At 45.4% G+C, this 16,750-nt stretch overlaps 2 protein-coding genes across 2 annotated transcripts in view; both read right to left on the bottom strand.

The window, feature by feature from the left end:
• Window positions 1-1,050: 1,050 nt before the first annotated feature.
• TTC4 (tetratricopeptide repeat domain 4) lies at window positions 1,051-12,586 on the bottom strand. Its single transcript, XM_030574164.1, has 10 exons — window positions 12,440-12,586; window positions 10,623-10,740; window positions 10,210-10,371; window positions 9,182-9,259; window positions 6,884-7,008; window positions 5,885-5,971; window positions 5,555-5,769; window positions 4,296-4,377; window positions 2,913-2,995; window positions 1,051-1,813 (listed from the first exon to the last, which is right to left on the bottom strand). The coding sequence occupies exons 1-10, from the start codon at window positions 12,545-12,547 to the stop codon at window positions 1,711-1,713; spliced, it is 1,161 nt and encodes a 386-aa protein (XP_030430024.1). The 5' UTR covers window positions 12,548-12,586; the 3' UTR covers window positions 1,051-1,710.
• A 1,224-nt stretch (window positions 12,587-13,810) lies between these two features.
• The window catches only part of MROH7 (maestro heat like repeat family member 7), a 45,605-nt gene continuing 42,665 nt past the window's right edge, over window positions 13,811-16,750 (bottom strand). The window contains 2 exon segments of the mRNA XM_030573938.1: window positions 13,811-14,251; window positions 16,518-16,620. Of these exon segments, the coding sequence (XP_030429798.1) occupies window positions 14,016-14,251; window positions 16,518-16,620 (339 nt within the window). The 3' untranslated portion in view covers window positions 13,811-14,015.

The following is a 16,750-nucleotide window of genomic DNA, read 5'->3' as shown; positions in this document are numbered from 1 at the left end:
AGTCACCAGCAAGAGGTGCTGCAGGGGTGAGTCCGCTTGTCTACACTATCCAGATAGGATGTCTCCAGTGTGTGCACTTCAATACAGAAAAGCCCAAAAGGTTATTTTTTTCTGAATGGGCAAACACGTTCTCTTGTCAAAATCATTAACTTTGGATTAAACATAACTTTATACTGCATCTAAATAAAGGGGCATATGAGTACAAAATGGCCCATCACACTCGGAAGCAAAATTCACCTCTGGCTTATGAACTAGTCACCTTGGCTTATGTGCCATACCATGGAATGGATCTGCTCTGTGTTTTTTGACAATGTTTTGATTGTGTAAACAAAATTAATACTAATAGCTGTAGCCTTGAGCAAAAGTCATTCCACTCAACAGTACTGATAGCTGACCAGACTAACTCCAAAACCCATTAGCTGTTAATTACTGGAGTTATTGAAAGATAGCATAACTGTAGGGGTAGAGCAGGGAGGCAGTGATCTGTTTTCTTTTCCCCTAGACTCATCTCCCAGTTCTCATCTGTAAAATGGGTGTACTACTTACACACAGTGAGGTGCTATTTCAATTGTAAAGTAGTGTTCTGGCACAGTTGCTTAGAGCTGCTAGATTAAATCCAGCTTTGATGTGAGATGCTACAACATCTCAATTGTCCTCTTAAGGTGGGTTACATTCTTTCTCGTAAAAGTTATATTAGCTTCTATTAGAAGCTGAATTGTTTTTAATGGCTGATTCATTAGTTTGACTACACATGCAGTATGCCTTTCCACTTGCTATTGATCACTGTTGCTCTGGAAGTGGGGAGAGCTCTAGGTTAGAACCAGTATTTTAAAAAATTAAATGTCGAAGTTACAGCAGTTTGCTGCTGTAAAATCAGCATTCACCTGGTGCTAGCCATAGGTGACTACTGGTTATTGAGATACACGAGGATGTTCCCGCATTTTAAAGCTACTGTATGTTATTTCCTTCAGCATATCGGCACAATTTCCCATTCAGGAATACAGTAAGGAAAAGGAGCCTGCCTAATTCACCTGGCACCAACCTGTCTACTTACCATAAACATATTTATTTGCAATCTACATCAGACAATAAGAAAGGGAAGTGAAAGGTCAGTAAACAAAGAGCTTTGCCTTCCTTCGTTCAATAGCACAGTGCATTAGTGAGTGAACTCCTGCTGTATTGATTTTACTGCTCCGGGCCAGTGGATTAATGCAGAGTCATCCAGTGATACTAGAGATCCCAGTTCCACTCACTTCAAAACCAGTAACTACAGCCATTCCAGTGCAGGAGGTCAGCAGTGGAATTCTTCACTCCTCCACAATGCACGTACACTGAAAGTTGATGTCACTTCATCTATAATTAAGGTTCGGCACATATGCATAGCTGCCATTCATACACTGTGCAAGGCCTAAGGGAACAGCAGTCCATTTCACTATATTAAAGACGACTACCATCCATTTATATATTTGGAGCAGGGGGGAATCAAGCTTCAATCCGTATCCACTCAGAACTTGGTGACTTTGTTCCAAGGGGAGTTCTGCATGTGCAAAAATTGTAAGACAAAGGTCCAACAGAGGTTACGTTTATTTGATTGAAGTAGAAAAAATTATTAAACTCTATAGGTGGAAGACTGATTGTTCCTATCTGTGGATATGAACAATCCAGCCCACAGCAAGGGTTTCTCTCGTCCCTTTTTGTGCTTGCACTTGCTCATTTTAGTCGATGCACCTTCTTGCCAAAAAAGTAATTCTTAGAGAAAGGGGAGTGCTTTACTAAAACCAAAAAAGCAGGAGTCCCAGCCTTTACAAAGTACCTGCAACAAACACAAAAAAGTAAATCATCCTCATTTCTAGCCCAGTGTTACACAGAGTGAAAGCTTTGGCCCCACTTCAACAATTAAAAACTGGCCTCAGGGGGGCTGATGTCAAGACTTTTTTTTTTTTTTTTTTTTTTCCTGAATTAGCAGCGCCTGTTATATTGATGTCTGTGCACGAATGGGGAGAGTGGTTTATGAATCAATTCCTTTCCCCACAACTTTTCTAATTAGAATTAAGATAGCACTGTCACCCTGAATGTCACATTCATCCTGCCAATTTAAGGCTGCAATAGACCAGAATAGTGGCAAGGGTTATGCATGCTGCTGAGTTTTATGGAAAAATAGTTAAGATGCAGTCCTGAGCAGCAAGATTCCAGGTCTGAGTTTTTATTGGTGACTGTTTGCAGCAAGATCTCTAGCTGGAAAAGAAGTGGCATGCTGACTCAGCACAGTATTCCTCCCCCCCCCCCCCCCCCACAGCGGCTAGATTCTTTTTTAAATCTAAAGGCACATGCTATTTTTTTTGTTGTTTTACACTGCAAGTTAGGTCAGCCTATCAGCTTCTTAGGAACGGAAGTCAGTTTCTTTACCAGCCTGGGGTTTTTCTGGATCTCACCTGCACAGTGGGTTGTCAGCTGTGGGCTACTCATGTAGATACAACCATTTTTAAATAGTACAAGGCACTTGATCCCTTCAATACATTCAGTCCACTGAGTTCCAAGCACTTGATTTTTTTCAGTGTTAGGAAACAGTATTAATAGCTCTGTGGGTGAGCAAAAACAGCAGAGCAGTGACAGTGCAGCTTTCATCTAACCCACTGAGGTGTTAAGTAAAGTACCACAGAGGTAGCTTTCTGCCGTTTCTGCTCTTCCAAACACACAGCTTATAGATGCAGACTAGCATGCTCTCCCTCTCGTGTGGTTTATTTCCCCACTTTGCGTATGGATACCAAAAGTCTGACTGGGAAGTGTGATTTGTTTTTTAAAAAGCCATTTAACCCTGTAGAGGAGGCACCTGAATTTTACATGGAGAGTGTGACTCTCTCTCTCGCACTACAGATGAACGAACAAAATGCTGTTCCTGGCCACTCGCTCACCTTTGGTGCTGCAGCACTTGCCGCAGTGTGTTTTCTGGGTTCAGCTGGAACATTTCTTCTCTTGCTTCATCTTCAAAATAAAGCTGGATAAAATTTGGTATAAGATGAATATTTAAGATACCTCTGGCTTGCCCACAGGTGTACCAGGGACACTAGCTAAAAGCCTGCTGAAAGATTTGTCATGATCACACACACGGCCATACAACAGAGCATCTGCATGTCTGTCCTCTAATCTCTAAAATGGACGCACCACTAGGGCTCTTAGAGCTTCATCTACCTAAAAAGGACTAGCAGGGGATGGGGGGAAAAAAATCCAGAGATAAGGAAACCTTTCAACGGCTTGTTTTGTATAGATTGCAGCCTTTTAATTATTTACTATTTACCCGGCTTTCCCTATAGAAACCAATATATATTTGATCTGTTACAACTGCCCTTGCATAAGACTGTCTCCAGCCAAACAGTTGAATGAAGAAGGTGAGGTGCTCTGCCTGTCAATGAAGTGACGGGGTTATGGGAATCAAAGCCTTGGGACCACTTTTTAAAAACAGGCTAAATTCATCTGTGGTGTCACTTCATTATAGTTACCCAAGGAATAAATTGAGCCTATTTTGTTTAAGAATCATTATTACAGCAGCTATGTCTAAAACAAAACTTAGCCCAATATATTTAAGCCCCTTAGATTGCATATACCTCTTGGTAGTTACCAACACAATGTCCATCCCGATAAGTAGTGCCTGAGGAATTCTGTTTTTGGAAAGGATTGCTCAGTGCACCAAGGGCCATCAGCGCTGCCTGGGGATATGAAACTGTAGTGGGAAGTATCTATCCCACATACTTGTATACAAGTCATTCATGTTGGAATACACTGAAAACTACTGGGTGTAGTCACAACCTAAGTACATTCTAAATGGTTAATCTCATCAAGTCTCCGTACGTAATAGCATCCAACTCAGAGCTAGGCTACTTAATTCTAACAATTACTCCTATGCTTTTCCATCATGTATTAGTGTACACATTATTTTGAACACTTTTCACTAAATTATGGATTAAAAAGTTATTAGGTTAACAAGCTACTGGTCTAATTCTTGCTTATTACATACACAGGAATCGAGGCAATAAAATACCTCATAATAAAAATATAAATTCAGAGAGAGAAGAATTTTCACATTCTTAATTTAAACAGTGTTGTGTATTCTAACAGCTACAATAAATTTAGCCTGGAAATGTATGAATGAATGTGCAGCCCACACCTTCATTTCACAGGAAGGCATGCTAAACAAAAATGTTACAAATATATTTTATATACTTAATAAGATGCTTATGAGAAACTAATAAAAAATGTACATCTGAAATATAAAATAGAAGAAAGGTCAAATTTCCTACCTCTAGATTGCTGGGATGATATTTTCTTTCCGAATCCCAAGGAGGTAACTCAGCAAACATCACCTGTATATGATCAATAAATCTAAAAGCCAAAGTGGATCTTGTTATAATCCTAGTCACAGCATTCAGTAGCTACTATAATCCATGCTAATAAATCTACTAGTTCAATTTCTCTAATCATACATTTAAATATGAATGATGGCAAAGATTACAGTAGCAAGCAGGTTAAACAATAGCTTAAAGGCTACCGTAATTATCTGATTATGTTCCGGCCAATGTAGGTTTCAGAAACATACTCTTAACATACTGAACCTTATACTTTGCTTTAAAAATATACTTTTATTAACAACCTTCACAATGTAGCAAAAAATGTTACCATTAATGTTACCAAGGTGACCATTAATCTTTGATTTCAGCCTTTTCAGGGATACTGCCAAGATAAATGTTGTATATTTATTTAAAATTGATTTTCCCTCTCTGTGTTACTAACAATGCCTTAGATTAGAACAAAAAACTTTCAAAATCTAATTTCCATGTCACTGTTTATGCCGCCTGTTTACTTCTTGCACTTTGGTGATCTTATACAGTGAAACTGTTCTGGTTTGTCATATTCATTTTTACTTTCTTGGCTCTTGACCACAGCCCTATGCTCTTGCTTTCCAACATTACGATAACATTAAAACCCCTTGTCTAACCATCTGCACTGCGACGTAAAACAAAAAAAATCTATTAATATGATTGGTTAATACACATGCCACCGTTTGTGTTATGAATTTCAAGTTCATTAACTTGTATCCCTGCAGAGCTATAAACTAAAGCTCATACCAAGAGAAGGGGAGTTTCCCCCTTTCCAGCACTCACTTCTAGCCTTGAGTTAGCAGGACAATATCAGGCCTCTAAGAGCTATTTTAGGTCATTTTGGGAAGTGTTTTATATTTATCAGCTTTAACTTCTCTCTTCCTTTGAGACCTCCACAACTGGACTCGTGGTACCTAAGGCACCTGGTGGCTTCAAAACTCTGTCCTGATTAATTCCTAAATAGTTTTCTTGTAACCTATGTAGTATACAGCTTTTAGTGACACATGCTTGAGATAACCTGTCACCTTTACGTCAATATCATTAGATATTCCACACTCCTCCCCACTATGAACTCATAAAATCTAGATTTTGGCCCTGAACTACTTTGGAAGTCTGGTGTTATTTCTGCCATGAAACAGAATATCTGATAAAATCATTATTTCACATGAAGTAGAAATCACCTGGAGTCCTCGTGAAAAGCTGAGATGAAATCTGTTTGCCCATATTCAGGATACAGGAAGAGCACAGGCCAGTTCAGATTGCCATTATCATCTAAGTAGACCTTTGTGCCCATGGTACTGTCAGAACTCAGTCCATTTAAGGACATCTCAGCCAGACCATCTGATATTTCATCTTCCTCCTTAGAGGCCTCCAGAAACAGCTTGATATTCCTTTCCTACATTGAAAAAAGTTTGAGAATATGACCTAAAAATCAAAGTTTAGTCACTTGAATATCTACATATGAAGAACAACTTTTGAGAGAGAATTCTAAACACATCTTAGGCCCATACCTTTATAGCAGTGAGTAAGACTTCCTTCTGAGACTGTTCCTTCTTCTCCTTCAGTTTTGCTTTCCTTGCATCCCGCTGTTCAGCTCGCTGCACGTAAGACAAGTTTGCATCACAATCATGGGGAAATAAGTCAACATCCTTCATTACTTTTATTTTACTGAAGTTGTGAAACCAATTTGGGTCACCAGAAAAATTATGGTTCCTCTCACTGCATTGCTTTACAGTGACCTGGCTAGGAATCACTGTTGAATTCCACTTCATGGAAATGCTCGGTGATTTTTTTTTTTTTAAGTTTTTTTACTCACACTTTGTCCATTTATAGCACCTTTCTTCCAAGCTCAGAAGCTCTCTTCCACCATTAATTAAACCTGACATCTCCTATGAGGGAGGCAAATATTCTTATCCCCATTTAACAGATTAAAGAAGGTAAAATTATGCTAATTCCATGCCCAAGATCATACAACTGTCAGTGAGAGACAGAAATGAACCCTGGACTCCAGGGACCTAAGTCCCTTCCTCTAACCAGCAGATTGCTTCCTCCCATACCTGAACAGTATAGTCTCATTCTGTGAGAACAGTAGGGAATACCTGGCTAATTTCTTTCAATCATGATTTAAGAGGTCTCTTTCTTTCCCTACATAACCAAAGCCATAATAAGCAGTTCGGTCTCCAATATGGCACCATGTCCCTTGTTAGTTACAGTGATGCTGGCTTCACTAGCTGTAAAATTGGATGCACTGAATTTGGACAAGACCAATACTCCAATGTTAAAGATCGGAAGAGACCCATTAGGCCATCCAATCAATCTTCCACAATCTTTAGATCCTGCTGGACAGAAACTGTAGCACCCTCTGGAAAAAAATAATTAGCATTTATACATGCTTTCCATCTGAGGATCCCAAAGTGCTTCCCAACCATGAAGTGGGGTAATGGACTAACGGTCTGATCTGGCAAGGTAAATCCTGTATTGCCATGGGCAGGTTTTGGTTTTGTTTTTACCTTTAACCTGTCAGCTTTGGCTCTCGTTTCCACAAGTTTCTTCTCCTTTGAATCTATCCTCAGACCCTCCTCGCACCATGCCATTGCTTCAGGGAAATTCTTTAACTCCAAATGACACAAAGCTCCTGAAAGAAAGTTTAAAAATTCCGACACAGGACCAGTGTATAAATCTATTTATACTAGGGGTGGGCAAATTTTTTGGTCTGAGGGCCACATCTGGGTACGGAAATTGTAAGGTGGGCCATGAATGCTCACGAAATTAACAATTCAGAGATATTCAAATAAACTTTATTTAATAACTATACATTTTAGTGGAAATAAACATAAAACCATACAATTATAAATATACCAACGTATTACAATTAAACCGAACTTACCCCCTTTCCACGCCCTCTCTCTCTAGCCTGGATTTGTTGGGCGTAAGCTTCCAGTCATTGAGACTCATTGAGATTCACCAGTCGCCTGCTCTCAGAAATCTCCTCCCACGTAAGTCCCGACAGCCCACAATTTTGAAAACCGCCACTGAGCATTCCCTGGCCAACTACTCTTTCTTTTATCCTCAACAATGGAAAATTAACACGACTAAAACACTAGAGTCACCTAAGCCAACAAGTAGCAGGCAAGTGGGCTTGCACATTTCAGGCTCTGATGACGCATGAGGCCTGTTTAGGCTGTGCAGCCAGAGTAACATGCGTGCCCTCACGCCAGTCACGCAGGTCCTGAACACACGGGAGCCTCCGACCCCGCTGCCCGGCTGGAGAACCGGAGCAGGGCAAGCCCCTGACCCCGCTCCCCGGCTAAAGCGCTGCAGCAGAGCAATGGAGCTCGAGGGCCAGATTAAAAGGTCTGATGGGCTAGATGAGGTCTATGGGCCACAGTTTGCCCAACTCTGATTTATACAGAGTATTCTATATTCCCCTCAATATAAACAAGCACAACTATGAGATTTAATGACTTCATTGGGGCTATTTAAAGTAGCAAACACCATGCCTGCTAGCTTGCTTTCACAGGATCAGGCTCAATGATAGGATTTCAGCAGGGGTAGCAAGGAGATAAGTGAAACAGAAGTCTCTGAACATTGGCCAAATTCTCTGACGGTGTCACTGCACTGAAATCAATGGAGTTCTATGTCTTTGCAACAACTTTAAATTTAAATTGCAGCAATAACATTTTGGAGCTTTACGTTATTATAGATTTACAACCTGTCTCTTCTAGGAAGAGATCCTGAAGACTGAAGTAACAGAAATGGGATGAAATTCAATAGTACAAAGTACGAGGTCATTCACTTCGGGTCTAATAAGAAGAATTCCTGCTAAGGGGCTCATCAGTTGGAAGCAACATAGGAGGAGAGAGGCCTGGGCGTGTTGACTGATCAAAGATGACTAGGAGTCATCAATGTGATGCGCTGTGAAAAATGCAATCCCAGGATGTATCAGGAAAGGCACTTCCAGTAGAGAGAGAGAAATATTCAATGCTATTGTACAAGGCACTGGTAAGACCTCATCTGGAACACTGTGTACAGTTCTGATCACCCACGTTCAAAGAAAGATTAATTTAAACTGGAACAGGTGCAGAGAAGAGCTTCTAGGATTATCTGGGGAAGGGAGAGCCTATCTTATGAGAGGAGACTGGAAGAGATTCAACCTAGCAAACGGAAGGCTGAGAAGGTATATGATTCCCCTCTATGAATACACTGAGGGGCAAAGAGCTATTTAAGCTAAAGGACAATGTTGACATAAGAACAAATGCATATAAACTGGTCATGAACAGATTCAGGCTGGAAATCAGAAGAAGGTGTCTCACTACCAGGAATGAGGTTCTGGAACAGCCTCCCTATAGGAGTTGTGGGGGGAAACAACTTAAAACTAATTGAGAGACAGCAGGACAAATTTATGAGTGGGATAGTACGCCAGGGAGAATACAGTGATAGTCGGTAATGCACCTCTGTTTATCAGCCATTCAAGGTAGATAAACAAAACTATATTATAAAATGGAAACAAACTAGCTAATTTATAAAAAAGTACATTTAGTCAAACATAATAAAAAAATCTGAGTCTACCGCTAAGAACAGTATGTAACAAATTATCCTTACAGAGCATTTTGAAGCCTGGTCTTTTGATTAGTTAACTTAAACACCCATGATCGTTGTACTATTTTACACAGAGTAAAATCCTCCTTGAACACAATATAGTTTTGCAAAATAAAGTGACTCCCTTAGTTAATCTGGGTTTAGCATTTCTAAATTACCTTTGTACTTCAAAATACTGGCACACTATCCCTCTGTTTTAAAAATCTTACCTCTTATTATTGCTTTGAGATGGTTGGGTCTTATCTTTCTTGCTGCGCTCACATCACTGAGAGCAGAACGGTAGTTGCCTATACAAAGCAAAACCTGGCTCAGAACATTTCACATGGACAACTTCTAAAATCCAAGTAGACTTGAGGACAAGAGAAATCATTAGGCTGAACCACAGGACAATGCATATTCTATGACCACAAGACAGGTACAGATGGAGGTTGCACATCAATGACAATAGACATAAATGACTTGGGTAAATCTGGTGCCCAGAAAAGTGAAGGATGGATAACAGGAGCTAGGACAGACAATGCACAAACTGCTACATTTAACATACAACAGATTGTCCTCAATATTTATAACTTCCTTGTTTTGTTGCAGGGATATCAGTGGGACCTATGAAAATACCCAAGCCTACCCAAAATCTGATGCACAAGTATAGTTCTCTGTCTCCTTATCTCTTCACTATAGAACCAGAGTTTTATCACTGTCCTTTCCTCCCAGCACCTAACCCCTGACCCAGGTTTCCAGTGTTACTGACAAGACAGAACCATCATCAAATCACCTCTAGGAATTAGCCCAGAAAAGCCCAGCATCAACCCGTTCGCTTCGCAATCCTCCCCAAAGCACTTTGCTTTGGCCATAAGTTTTAAATTTAGCAATGTGCAAGACAGATCCTCCAAGATTTGAGCCCTGCAAAAAGAGTTAGAGCCACAGGGATGGCCCCTTATATTAAACAATCTGCTCGACCTTGTATTTAGCTGTGACACTCTGAGTACCGTTCCCAGACCTGAGGAAAAACTCTGTGCAGCTCGAAAGCTTCTCTCTCACCAAGAGAAGCTCGTCCATTCAAATATATTACCTTGCTCACCTTGAGTCTCTCAGAGCCACAGGGATGGTTCTTGATTGTCTGAAAATCTTTTAAAAGTTTGTAACAGTGAAAGCACATGCCATAAATAGGCAAAGAAATGTAGTCATTTTTGGTTACACAGAATCTAGGTCAGACATAAAATGCAACACACGACATTACCCAGATAAAACTGTGCTGCAGCTCGGTTAGTATAAAGCACAGCATTCAAATCTTGGTCACTGCATTTCTTTTTTAACCCTTCAGTATATGAGATTACAGCCTTCTTGTAGTTTTTTTCCTTGAAGTATTCGTTCCCCTCATTCTTATAGGTGTTTGCTTGTTCTGCAAAGACAAACAAAACACCTTTCATTGTGCAATGCAATCAATAGATCACCTCGCCTATAACCTTAGCATACCTAAAAATTCAAAGATACCCAATGCCCACTCACAGAAAAGCAAGTGTTTAGAATCCATCACACACCCCTACAAACAATTAAATCCTCAAATTCCCAAGGATAATCCCAAAGAGCAGTAGCACAATACCAGAATGGTGTGAAAGCAAAGATTTAAATGTCCATGAAATTATGAAATACCTTCAGGAGATCGATCCTCATCAAAAATGATTGATTGGAGGCATGCCAAATCAGGATTCTGTTCAGGATCAATTTCACCAGGGGATTTCTTCATAAACATGGGGATCTTGTCAAATTCCTATTAATAACAGCCAGGGTGGAAAACATAAACATAGAAATAGAATTAAGTCTACATTCTGGAAATTGTTAAATCCTTGACAATATAGTCTTGCAAAATATTCTCTTCAAGCACATCAGCACAGACAGGGAACAGGTAGCCCAGTAACGCACTGAAGGAACGGAAGAAGCCATTCAGAGCTCACCCACATCTCTTTGGGAGCAAGAACCCCACATCTGAAGGAAAGATGAGTTTCTCTGTCAGCATTTCAATGGGACATTTCATATCCCACACAAGATATTTTTTTCAACATTTCTTGTTCAGATTGTCCCAGCATTAGGCCTACAAACTTTGGTGCCATTTCTGCCTCCTCACTAGGGGAGATCTACACTATTCGCCACTGCCCAAAATGATCTGACAACCGCAGGGCCGGCGCTTCCATTTAGGCGACCTAGGCGGTCGCGTAGGGCATCAGGATTCAGGGCGGCGGCATTCTGCCATTCGCGGTGGCAATTCGGCGGTGGGGGTTCTTTCTGCGCTCCGGGTATTTGGTGGCAATTCTGCTGCAGGTCCTTCACTCGCTCCGGGACCCGCTGCTGAAGTGCCCTGAAGACTGGGAGCGTGGAAGGACCCCCCCCGCCCGCCGAATTGCCGCCAACGACCAGGGGCACGGAAGGACTCACACCTAGGGCTCCAAAAACCCTGGCGCCGCTCCTGGACAACCGCATTCAGAGAGAGAGAGAGACACACACACACCACCTCCCATCTCTGTCAGCCCATCACAATCCCTCTCCAAAAGACAGGAGACCCCTCCCTGGCCCAGGCAGGACACCCGACCAATACAGCACTTTGCACACCTCCTCACTGTCACTAGGGCCAGCTCCTTCCCCACCACCAGATCCTCCTGCCCCCAAACACCCCACCCATCTCCAGGGGTAGCCCCCTTCCCTCCATCGCTGGGAATCAGACCCCCCTGCTGTCCCAAACACCAACCTCCATCTCTAGGGCCGGCCCCTGCCCCCCAGAAATATGGACAACAGCACCCACCCCCAGCCCGGGCCGCCTGCTCCCCCCATCTCTAGGGCCAGCCCCTGCCCCCCAGAAATATGGACAACAGCCCCCCCCCCAGCCCAGGCTGCCTGCTCCCCCCATCTCTAGGGCCGGCCCCTGCCCCCCAGCAATATGGACAACAGCCCCCCCCAGCCCGGGCCGCCTGCTCCCCCCATCTCTAGGGCCGGCCCCTGCCTCCCAGCAATATGGACAACAGCCCCCCCCCCAGCCCGGGCCGCCTGCTCCCCTCATCTCTAGGGCCGGCCCCTGCCCCCCAGCTATATGGAGAACAGCCCCCCCTCCAGCCCGGGCCGCCTGCTCCCCCCATCTCTAGGGCCGGCCCCTGCACCCCAGCTATATGGAGAACAGCCCCCCCTCCAGCCCGGGCCGCCTGCTCCCCCCATCTCTAGGGCCGGCCCCTGCCCCCCAGCTATATGGACAACAGCCCCCCCCAGCCCGGGCCGCCTGCTCCCCCCATCTCTAGGGCCGGCCCCTGCCCCCCAGCTATATGGACAACAGCCCCCCACCCCCAGCCCAGGCCGCCTGCTCCCCCCATCTCTAGGGACGCCTCCCTCTCGCCCCGCCCCATATCCCCAGGGACGAGACCCCCCAACACCCCGCTCGCAGGTGCCCCCCGCCCTGTGGCCGAGGCCGCGGCCGCGGCCCGCACCTGCTCCCAGCTCTCCGGGTTGAAGCGCCCGGTGTAGCGCTGGGGCTGGGATCTGTCGAGGAGGGAGGCCAGCCCGGCCTCCTCCGCCTGCCCCGCGGCCTCCTCCATCTGCTCCGGCTCCGGCTCCTCCCTGCAGTGCAGCCGCTGCCGCTTCCCCCGCGGCCCGGCCCGGCCCGGCGCCCTCCGTTCCGCCCCGCGCGGCGCCACTTCCACTAGGGCCTTGGCCACCTGCCCCACGGCCACGGGACACCCCCCCACCCTGGGGCCAGGGACCGCTCCTCCTGCCCCATGCAGACCCCGGGACAGCCCCTTCCCCACGGCCTGGGGCCAGGGACCGCTCCTCCTGCGCCATGCAGACCCCCGGACAGCCCCTCCCCCCACCCTGGGGCCAGGGACCGCTCCTCCTGCCCCATACAGACCCCGGGACAGCCCCTCCCCACGGCCTGGGACCAGGGACCGCTCCTCCTGCCCCATACAGACCCCGGGACAGCCCCCTCCCCACGGCCTGGGGCCAGGGACCGCTCCTCCTGCCCCATACAGACCCCGGGACAGCCCCCTTCCCACGGCCTGGGGCCAGGGACCGCTCCTCCTGCCCCATGCAAACCCCGGGACAGCCCCCTCCCCACGGCCTGGGGACCAGGGACCGCTCCTCCTGCCCCATGCAGACCCCGGGACAGCTCCCTCCCCACGGCCTGGGGCCAGGGACCGCACCTCCTGCCCCATGCAGACCCCGGGACAGTCCCCTCCCCATGGCCTGGGGCCAGGGACAGCTCCTCCTGCCCCATGCAGACCCCGGGACAGCCCCGTTCCCATAGCCTGGGGCCAGGGACAGCTCCTCCTGCCCCATGCAGACCCCAGGACAGCCCCTTCCCCATGGCCTGGGGCCAGGGACAGCTTCTGCCCCATACAAACCCCGGGACAGCCCCCTCCCCATGGCCTTGGGCCAGGGACAGCTCCTCCTGCCCCATGCAGACCCCGGGACAGCCCCCTCTCAGCCCCCGGGACAGGAGCAAAGAGAGGGACTAGCCCTTGTCCTCTAAACACAGCAATCAATGAGGAAAACTCAGGGGGGAAACAAGTGCCTAGAGTCAGGTCCGGATACTGCCCTGGAAGAGTGAAGCCTGCTCCCGCACAGGAACAGCTTGACCCTGGAGGGCAGGAGGGTAAGAAGCCACCCAAACTGTGTGGGTCAAGAAAGCTCTCAACTGATAATTGGGCAGCAGAGAGCTCAGTGAGTAAAGAAACCACAGACACACTCTCTGAGGAGGGCACCTGGCACTGTCTAACAGCTGCTATTACATGTGGCCAACACCCACCAACACTATAATTCTGCTCCAAAAAATAAGTTAAGATTGCCTGGCAAGCTTTGTTCGCAATAAACTCTGAGTGCTCTTTATTGCCCATGTTCAGTTCACTTTCTTTGGCATGTGAATGACCCTTCCAAAGCCCCTTTGATTTTCCCTCTGGTTGGAAAAACAGAGCAGGGAGCCCAAGCTGAGAAAAATAATCACGAGAGTCTCGCTGTGTCTGTATGGGGCTCAGTGGGGCATAAGCCCTGGCTCTTTTTTTGAGCCAGTTAGTGCTTGGCAGCTAATTTCCAGAGGTTGAGGGCGTTGCACAGCCTGGATGAGGTGCCTTCGGTAGCAGGAGGATTTGGGGGGCTTTTGTGTTTCTCAGCAGAGTCACTGTTCACTTTGTGTTGCTCAACCAGGCCGTACTTTAATTTCCAGTAAACTGCCAGGATGCGTTCATGTGCCTGAGCAGCAAAGATATATACGGACGCCTCAGGGTCATGTAGTAAGCCCGTGAGGGCTGAAACAAAAGAGAAAATGTTGATTGGAAACTACAGAACTGTCCTAAAAGCTATTTATATCCAGAAATGCACAGCTCACTGGGGTCTTTGCATACTCACATTCAGCCGTCTAAAATACCATTCCTAGAGCTCTCCCCAGCATTTCCCCCTCATCTACAGCACCTGTAACATACCCCCCTGCTAGATCCTCTGCATCCTCCTACTCATCGGCAGCGGCCATGGAACACTACCATAAAGTACTTAAAAGAACTTGCTTGAGAGGACTTTGTTATGCTTGATGCTGAAACAGTGCTGGGTACTTCACAGGAACTAGTCTAGACACTGTGCAGGTCCTGAAGATATTATGATGGAAGGCCTCAATACTGCAAGTTGTTCCATGGGGGCAGATGCCTCCACCTGCATGGAGCTTGACCGAAGTTAATGGGATTCTGCATGAGCACAGTGGTCAGATCACAAGGAACAATTTGCAGGATTGAGGCATAAGTTCAGACAACACAACAAGTGAGGATAATAAAAGGGGAGTAGGTGGGGAGAAGGGAAGAGCTAGGAGAATGGTTACTTTAATAAGATCTCACATTAACTCCATGAGGCATGGACACATCTACGGATGCTCAGATGCTGGTGCGCGTGATAAAAATATCGAGCCAGCCAGCCAAAGGAGTTAGTTAAATTAACTCACTTCTCACAGGCAACATGGAAGAAGCGAGTTTATAGGAGGGAATCAGAAGATGGTGGTGACGTGGCAAACTGGTTAAGGGAGGCTGTTCCATGCATAAGGGCAGCATGGAAGAACGTACAAAGGCAGTAGAGGGAGAATTAAAAAATGGGGCAGCCAAGCTGATGACACTGGCACAGTGGTGGAGATGGAGCATGAAAGGAGATCAAATCAAATATACAGTTTGGGGCTGACTGATGTAAGGCTCTGAAAGAAGCTTGAATTTGATATGGAAGGTGAATGGGAGCTAGTGGAGGCATTCTAAAAAGGGGGACGATACAGTCAACACAAAGATGGTTTTGGTCCAGAATTTTGGATGGACTGGAGGGGGAATAAACTGACAGGAGACCAGACAGAAGGAGTTTGTTGTTATCAGTCTGGAAGATGATTAGGGAGTGGGCAAGTGCGTTTGCTATCAGAGCCAAAAGGCAGAAGCAGAATTTGGAAGAGTGATGGAAGAAGCAGCAACCTGATTTGGTCTTAGCATGGATATTGGAGAGGAGACAAAGATGATTCAAGGTTACAGGTCTGGTTGATGAGGAGGAGGATGGTGTTGCCTACAACACTGGAAAAAGGGAGTAGAAGAAGAGTTTAGTTCTGGTCATACTGAGTTTGAATTAATGGTGAGCCGACTAATGTAAAATGTTGGACAGTGTGTGTAAGAAAAGAGACTGAACTTTGAGAGATGGGTCCAGAGTGGATTGGAGAGTCATTAGTGTTGACTACCAGTTCTATCAAACACATGCAACTGGGGGTGCCACCAAGAATAAAGCACAGAGAAAGAAGAAGTATAGATTCAAACTATTACCAATACTATTTATACAGTTCCTGCACAGCAAGAGTACTGACCTTTGTGCATATAAATCCCAATGCCTCCTCAGGCACATGTACACACTCAGACGCACACATACTCATCCAAGGTCATAGGAATTTAAAAATGAGGTATTTACTTATCATTACTTCTGATGTCCAAATCTTTCATTCTCATCATGTTGTCCATGTGCATAACCAGGAACCCTGAACATGCCATTAAAAGCAGGGAATTCCCATTACTCTCCCACCCTCCAAGAGGGACTTCCAGAGTTTTTGTCTTTCACACAAGGATGCCCTCAGGTATTTGGACAAGTTCTTAAATCCTGAGATGGAGAAGCTAAGGAGATAGGACTTGATTAAAAAGCCCACTGAAGTCAACTGGAGGCTTTTCACTGACTCCAATGAGCTTTGGATTTGGGTCATACTGAGAGGCTGGCTTTCAAGATGATGACATACATTTTTGCAGATAAATTCCTATAGGAGCATCCAGGGGAATTTTGGAGGTCCTCACAGGATTAGTTGCTGATGGGTGGGGCCCTTAGGGGTATTCTGATAGCATAAAATCCAGGAGTGACTCCTGGTTCTGTATTGCACCCAATACTAAATCCTATCAGGTCAAGAAATCAGGGTATCTGGTAAAAAGCAATTAACTTGCACTATTAGAGGAAACAGCGCAACAGATTGAAAAAGTGCTTCTATAGAATTTGCTAAAGAAATGTGCATTTTTCTGTATTTACCTATGAACATGGCTGCAGCCCTTCGTAAAGAAGGCTGTGTGCTACTGAGGTAGCACTGGCTTTGGAACAAGAACCTTTGGACAGTTTCCTGATGTTTCTTCACCTAAGACATCAATAATGCACAAAATGAAAGCTTAATGACAGGGATGGCCCGACACAACCCCTCATAACCCTACCCGCACAGCCAGATAAATGGGTATCTTACTGCGTGTAAACCCTCCCTCAACCAAATC

The sequence above is a fragment of the Gopherus evgoodei genome, chromosome 8 (assembly GCF_007399415.2).
Source record: "Gopherus evgoodei ecotype Sinaloan lineage chromosome 8, rGopEvg1_v1.p, whole genome shotgun sequence".
NCBI lineage: Eukaryota > Metazoa > Chordata > Testudines > Testudinidae > Gopherus > Gopherus evgoodei.
The sequence above is the reverse complement of the archived record's forward strand: the minus strand, read 5'-3'. Positions and strand labels throughout refer to the sequence as shown.